Consider the following 7,307-nt stretch of genomic DNA (forward strand, 5'->3'; position numbering starts at 1 on the left):
CAGATAATCTAAATAAAAGAGTGGACTCTTCTACATTATAAGTGCATGCAGCTCTGCTTGAAGCGCTTGTAGCCTCCCCTCAAAGTCGTCATCGACTCGTTGTTTGAGAGTGCATTCATGTTTTAGTTTCCTCCTTTTGAAATTTATGCTTGTTTTCTCTTAATTCTGTACTTTATTTTCATCTCTTGCTGAAGCATTTAAATCCTTGGCCAAATTTTAGAGACAAACAAAATTAGTCAATAACGTTATAACTGAACGAAGAAACTCATTGATGAAAGTAGTATTTGTACGTTTAATTCTTTCTCCATGATATTTCGTAACAAGTAAGCTAATGTGTAGATTAAGTAGGTCAACTTAGTCAAAGTTAAAAGTTAAGGCGTTTTCTCGAATGATGGCGAACTCTAAATTATTTAATCCTACTTTTTTTTTTTATAACAAAAGATTGATTTAATTTTATATAAAAAAATATTTTAAATTTAATTCTTATTAGTAATTAGTTAACACTTTTTTTTTAATTAAATGTTAATTAATCGGGTTATAAAAAATTTTGAATTATATAAACAGTTTCTAAATTTTCAATAATATTAAATTAATCCAGTATTTATTACAGCCTATTTAATTTCTACCCACCTACTTAATAACACAAAAGTGGAATAAATTCAAAATAAATACAAAATAAGCTATAAATTCAAGTAATAAACTCCACCCCACTGAATTAAATAATAAAAACTTACATTTGTTTTATAATCCTTTGATTTTTTTTTATATTACATTTAATTATTATTTTTTTACTATTTTTAACCACAATTTTCTTCTTTTCAAACAAAATAATAATAATTCTTAGTTAAATTCTAACAAAAAATTTTAATTTTGATTTGTATTTTGAAAACACGATTTAAAAAATAATTAAATAATTAAATTAATAAATAAAAATTATTCAACTTCATCGGTTAAAAAAAATATAAAATTAGTACTACCCAAATATACAAAATTAATATATTATTAAGTAAATTTTATATCGGTTTTAATCTCAAACTTTTAATTTTCTTAAATTACACCTCGAAGTTTAATAATTTTAACAATATTAACCTTAAACTCGTCAAAGTATTGCAAATTTAACCTTCAAAGAATGTTTAAATCCAAATATTGTTTATCAAAACGTTTCTCTACAAAATTGATAGAATCTACTAAATTTTTTATTCAAATCTATAAAATTTTGACAAAGATACCCATCATCGTAAAAATTTTATTTTATTGAAATTAATGAATTTATGAAAAATTTTATGATGTTTTTATTAATAAATTAGTGAACAAATTAATAAAAATGGAATAAATATTAATGTTTTATAAAGTAAGTTTTTTTTTCTAAAAATAAAATAAAAACTCAAAGATAACAAACAATTACAATATATTATGGCCAATTTTTAGAATTATTGATTAAATTTATTAAAAGTTAATTGTACGATTAATATATATATATATATATATGAATAATTTTAAATATATAATTGTATCTTTATCTTTACTAATTACTTTATTAGAACGTGGGATGCTTAAGAATCATTTTCGGACCAATTTGTCCTTTTGTATAGTTCTAAAATTCCTAAACAATCCCAACAAAGCTTCCTTTATTTATATTTTTATTTTTAACCTTTTTCTTTTCATATATTATATATATATATATATAAACTCCACATTTTTTTTTTATTAAACAAGGTTAATTAATATTCTCTTATATGGTGAATTTTGAGAAATTTTTTAATTTTTTTAGATTTTATACTTTAATTTAAAATTTTGAATGAGATAATAACGGTTTCTATACGACGTTTTGGAATAATTTTTAATAAAAGAATATATATTTTAATGAAAATTTTAAAGTTGAAATGTTCCAAAATTAATATAAATGAGTATTTATATATATATATATAATTTAGCGATTTATTTAAGCTATTGGGACCCACTATATTAAACGTGTCGTTTTCTTATTGGTTATTACCAAGGTGGGTCCCACATTGTATACACGCAGCATAGTTTTTTGATCCTCCATCTTTCTCTCTCCCTTGTCGCGCACACACAGCGCGGGGTTTTAGGTGCAGAGCTTTTTGCTAGAAATCAATGGAAATTGAATTAAGGGTCTGCTAAAATTTCCATGGAGAACTCTGTTACAGCCATAGTCGAGTCAGATGAACAGGAGGGAGCTCAATCGTTCAATGAAAGCTCTCCAGTAAGGAGGGCTGGCCTCTTCTACAAGCTGGTAGTGCCGTCCATTCTTCAAGACAAGAAGCTGGTAATCGTTTTGTTTCTATGTGAATTTTGTTTTTGTTGTTCTTATGGGGAAAGGAAATGAACGGAATCCAGAATCGGTTCTAGGAAGAGAATGTAGACTGATTTTCATTTGCTTTTCTCACTCGATATAAGTGATCAATCGTTTCTTAGCTTTCTTTTTCTTGTCTGTTTGGATGGAGAGTGTTGGATTCGTTAGTTTAGATTGATTGTGAAAAAATTGAGAGAAATCGCCTCTTATTGATTGCTGATTTTTGTATGAAATTTTCCGTGGTAGTCTCGTTGGATTGTTTTTCAAAAGCCAAATTCTGTTGCTGCATCGAGAGAGAGTGTGAAAGCGGTATTGATAAACAATTTGGAAGCGGATGAATGATCATCAATGATCAAGAACATGATTTGGGTTGCGAATAATCGGGGCTTATCTTTTGCAGCTTGCGTTTCTTGGCGTTGATTCATGTTTTCTTTTCTAATTGGTTTTGAATGATCAACTTTTTTCAAGCTCTATCTGTTCATGATGTACTGCGGGGACTCCTTGTTTCACTTTAGGCTAATGTGTGGGCAATTCATTTTACTAAATTGAATAGGCATTAAGATCAATTCAAAGTTAAAACTGCTGGAGTATAGTGTTTTCTTTGTTCCTCCTTTTCATTTTTTTCCCATGAAATTCCATTAAGGGGTTGAAATTTCAGCTGTTCAAAGAATTTTGGAGATTTTTGTATTACAGTGCTTGCCTTTGACTTGTTTTGAAAGGGGTGAGAAAATCATTCTTCTATCCATTATTGTTTGGTTCTAACACTTTTGTTAAGTCATGATTGATACCTTTCATTAGAAATCCTGCAGATTGTGTTACTTTCTGTTTGTATTATTGTTTGTTTAACGGATTAATTTGATGTATCCACAGAAAATACCAAATAAATTTGCAAAGAAGTTTGCAGATGATCTTTCTGATCTTGTTACTCTAGTTGTTCCGAATGGTCATCGATGGGTTCTGGAGTTAAAAAGACATGGCCGTAGTATGTGGTTTGAGGATGGTTGGCATGATTTTGTGAAACACCATTGCATTCAAGTTGGACAACTCTTGGTTTTCAGATTTGAAGGGAATTCCGTTTTCAACTTTTACATGTTCAACCTAACTGCTATTTCAAATGGTCCATGCAATACTTCAAATGCTTCCTCTGAACAAAACGATGGTGAACAATGTCCTGTTACACTTGGAAAAGAAGCTGAATACAAGAAATTAGTTGAGATATTTGGAACGAGTTCTCCGGATCCCTCTCCACGCCCTTCGGTGAAAAACGCTTTATGTGGTTTTTCAGATCAGCAGAAATTCAATGGAAGTTGCAATGGGATTAGCATTAAGAACTTTATGCATTGGTTTGATACAGAGAACATGCATCCTCTAAAGGATTTGGATAAGTTGCAACTACTAAAGTCGAATCAAGATATTGGTATTCAATTCGACGGGGACGAGCTTGCAAAAGCTAGAGAGAATTTGGACTTTCAATTCTCTGATGAATCAAATGAAAGAGCCAGGAAAAAGAAGTTGAAAGTTGAACCAAGTAAGTTCTACAAATGCACTCTTTAACTCATTTGCAGATTCTCAGAAGTAAATTGATTCTTTAACAACAAAAATTGAATGTAGTTGACTACTACAATGACAATGAGGCCATAGTGGAAAAAAATAGCGAAAACATCCCACATAAAATTAGTAGGATGGCGTGTGGAGTCGAGGAGTTCAAGCCTGGTAATCCCTTTTGCTGGATTGTTATGAGGCAATCCTATGTCCGAAGAGGGTTCCATCTGGTAAGTCTTTTAGCTCTGCACTCCATTATGTGATTCTCAAGTAGATGGTACAAATGAAGTCTGTTTCGTTATCAACAGCATATACCGTCCAAATTTGCTGAGAAGTATCTAAAAGGGGTCTCAGGCGACATCACACTTCAGGTTTCTAGTGGGAAGCAATGGCGTGTTCGATGCATTCGCGAGGGTCCTGGCACCAAGCTAACCAGGGGATGGGCCGACTTTGTTGTGGAGAATGATTTGAAAGAAGAAGACGTTTGTGTCTTTGAGCTGATTGATATAAAAGCTACTGCACTGAAAGTTACAATATTCCGAGTCCACGACGATCCAACGAAAACTTGAACCCGAGGTAATCTTTTTGCTGAATTTGACGTGCATTACATTATGTTTTCAATGTCGGCTACTCTTTTTCCTGCATGCTTCATTAGATTCTAACTAGTAAATTTGAGCATAGTTATCATGAGGTTTACATATACCTGGAAAGTAGTTGAAATTTTGCAAACCAAAGTGGAGACTATTTGTCTGAATGTCACCCAAATAGCTTATTAAATCTAGTACTTGTTGTTTGCTGATTCCTGTGAACTATTGCCATGTTGATTATGAAGTAAATGGATTCTGGGTTTACATGATGATTCTAAATCTCAATAGAATTTGGCTGGCTTGAAAATTTAGCTCTAATCATAGTTATGGAAATTAAGGGCTGTTTGTTAGGCTTCTATTTCTTGTTTTTTTTATTTTTTTTCAAAAGATAGAATATGAAAAATGTATTTGGTACTTGATTCTCATTTAGTAACCATTTCACTATTTCTCAAACTTTAAAATCAAAAGTTTTTCCTGAAAATATTTAGATAAGGTTAGAATTTATTCCGTTAGAATTTGCTCTATGGTTTGATAAAATCTCGTAGGGACTATTTATAAGAGTTTTATCAAATGATAGAAACTATTTACGAGTTTTTATCGAACCATAAGGATGAAATTTTAATGAACTTTCTCCAAATCATAGAGACCGAAAAGATAAACCATGATTTTAGTTATCTTTGAATGATCATAAACAGAAAACAAAGGAACTATATTCTTTAATTACAATTACACAAAATGATAAACGAGAAACATAGAACAACTATCAAATGCATGTATTTTTCTTAGAGCTAGAAATTTGAAACGAGAAATATGTAGGGAAGGAATCCTTTGAGAGTGTGAGATCCCACCTCAATTGGAGAGGGGAACGAAGTATTCCTTATAAGGGTGTGGAAACCTCTCCCTAGTAGACTCGTTTTAAAATTATGAGGCTGACGATGATACGTAACGGGCCAAAGCGAACAATATCTGTTAGCAGTGGGCTTGGGTTGTTACAAATGGTATCAGAGCCAAACACTGGGCGGTGTGTCTATAAGGACGCTAGGCTTCGAAGGGGATGGATGGTGAAATTTCACATTGGTTGGAGAGGAAAACGAAATACTCTTTACAATGATGTGGAAACCTCTAAAATTGTGAGGCTGACAGTCATACGTAACGGGCCAAAACGAATAATATCTACTAGTGGTGAACTTGGGTTGCTACAAATGGTATCAAGGCTAGACATCAGACAATATGCCAGCGAGGACGCTGGCCTCCAAGGGGGGTAAGAAAATACTTTTTGTAAGAGTGTGGAAACCTCTCTCTAGTATACGCATTTTAAAACTGTGAAGTTGACAGGATACATAACCGATCGGCCAAACTCGGCCAAGTGAGTTTGAGCTGTTACAGCCTTCTTGTGCACATTCTGTTCTATAGAAACTATCTTCTCATTTGTCTCCTGAGCTTTGTTTTTCCATCAATCACACATCCGACAACCTCATATCTGACATTACTGTCTGCATTTTACAGGAAATCATGGAAACCCAACTGGAACATCCAGTGGATTATGATGCAAATATGTTGGAATTTTTCTCAAAAAACAGATGACAACAAGTTCTTGATTACACAACACCCTGTTGTTTCAGATTATCCTTGTAACCTTGTCAATGTTCACTTTTCGTCTTTATCATTTACAGCTTGTTTTCAAAGCATGAAGTTGAAGAGTGGTTGAACTTTGAAACTCCATTGCTTTAGCTCCCATCTGTATATTCTTCCCTGAATGGAAAAGTTAAAAAGAGTTGGTTTTCTTTTCTCTGTAATGTATTGCCATGAACTCTAAAAGTGTTGAAGCTTACTGTTTTTCCCTTCCATCTGTAAATCACTTGTATTTTTCGACGGTTGGGACCGGAGTGGCGGTGTGTGTGTGGTCGGAGTAGTTTTTCGATGGACCGTTTTGACCTAAGATGCACGACGGTTTAGTTTGGTTAGATTGTCCGTGTCTAATGTGTGTTAGCACGATATATGTGTTTGTACATTATTTGTATAAAGTTAATATTGATTCAACATTTGTGAATCCTTGTTCAGTTTCTCCCAAAAAAAAAAGTCAAACAAAAGTCAGAAGTTTAAATTCCCGCTCAAGACGAACAAAAACAAGTTTTTACGGTTACAAAAGTTACATCGTAGGAATTTTCACCCTAAAACTTTCATTGGGGTCGTTGAATTGGACCTTATAATTTTAATTTCATCAAATTGGACCTTAGCTCTAATGCATTTTTCTTTAGAAATTTATCGAGAATTCAGGGCACGCGTCGGAAGATGGTTAAAAGGGTTAAAATTGCAACATTTATCTAAGTTTGAGATACAATTGGATGAAATTAGTAGTCTTAGATTAAAATTGATATAACTTCAGATTGACTGGTAAAATTTGATTTCTTCCTCTTGAAAAAACTCATCAAATTCATATATGCAAAGATTTATCGTATATGATTTTATTTGTTCACTTTAATTTAATGGATTAGTCAACATAAATATAGTTATGACATACTTAAAATTCGATATAAAAGTGTACACAGGTTGGGTTGGGTTGAGTTGGTGACTTGAGCAACCCGAATAAAGTTTACAACCTAATCTAACCCAACCTCATATTTTCGTGTCGTGTTGGGTTGGGTTGTCGAGTTGTTCCTTTTTATATATATATATATAATTATTTTTAAAAAATCATATTTATCCCTAATACATTTTATATTAATAATTAAAATATCGTAAAACTTCCATGTCAAACATTTACAAGTCACATCAAATCTTTTTAATATTCATAATAATCTTAAAAAATGAGATAGAGTAGGTTCAACTTGGACGGACAAAAAAAAAAAAAAAAAGTCAACCCT

At 32.0% G+C, this 7,307-nt stretch overlaps 1 protein-coding gene across 3 annotated transcripts; it reads left to right on the forward strand.

Annotated features, from left to right (window-relative positions):
- The first annotated feature begins 2,047 nt into the window (after positions 1-2,047).
- LOC111484257 (B3 domain-containing transcription factor VRN1-like) lies at positions 2,048-6,298 on the forward strand. 3 transcript variants are annotated; one of them, XR_002718470.1, is made up of 6 exons: positions 2,048-2,287; positions 3,185-3,842; positions 3,926-4,086; positions 4,165-4,432; positions 5,950-6,034; positions 6,117-6,290. XR_002718470.1 is itself a non-coding variant. In XM_023130784.1 (5 exons), exons 1-4 carry the CDS (start codon positions 2,150-2,152, stop codon positions 4,423-4,425), a joined length of 1,218 nt encoding a protein of 405 aa, XP_022986552.1. In that variant the 5' UTR covers positions 2,048-2,149; the 3' UTR covers positions 4,426-4,438; positions 5,990-6,298. The 3 variants fall into 3 exon arrangements, 2 of the variants coding, with proteins under 2 accessions (XP_022986552.1, XP_022986551.1); XM_023130784.1 differs by having other exon boundaries at positions 4,165-4,438; positions 5,990-6,298; XM_023130783.1 differs by having other exon boundaries at positions 5,950-6,298.
- The last annotated feature ends 1,009 nt before the right edge of the window (positions 6,299-7,307 follow it).

The sequence above is a fragment of the Cucurbita maxima genome, unplaced genomic scaffold (genome assembly GCF_002738345.1).
Source record: "Cucurbita maxima cultivar Rimu unplaced genomic scaffold, Cmax_1.0 Cma_Scf00009, whole genome shotgun sequence".
Classification (NCBI taxonomy): domain Eukaryota; kingdom Viridiplantae; phylum Streptophyta; class Magnoliopsida; order Cucurbitales; family Cucurbitaceae; genus Cucurbita; species Cucurbita maxima.

Bases quoted from the DNA above. Each gene is read 5' to 3' on its own strand.
- LOC111484257 (XM_023130784.1), top strand. From the start codon at position 2,150: ATGGAGAACTCTGTTACAGCCATAGTCGAGTCAGATGAACAGGAGGGA. The intron at 2,288-3,184 runs GTAATCGTTTTG...ATGTATCCACAG, and splicing joins TTCTTCAAGACAAGAAGCTG to AAAATACCAAATAAATTTGC. The intron at 4,087-4,164 runs GTAAGTCTTTTA...CGTTATCAACAG, and splicing joins TCCGAAGAGGGTTCCATCTG to CATATACCGTCCAAATTTGC.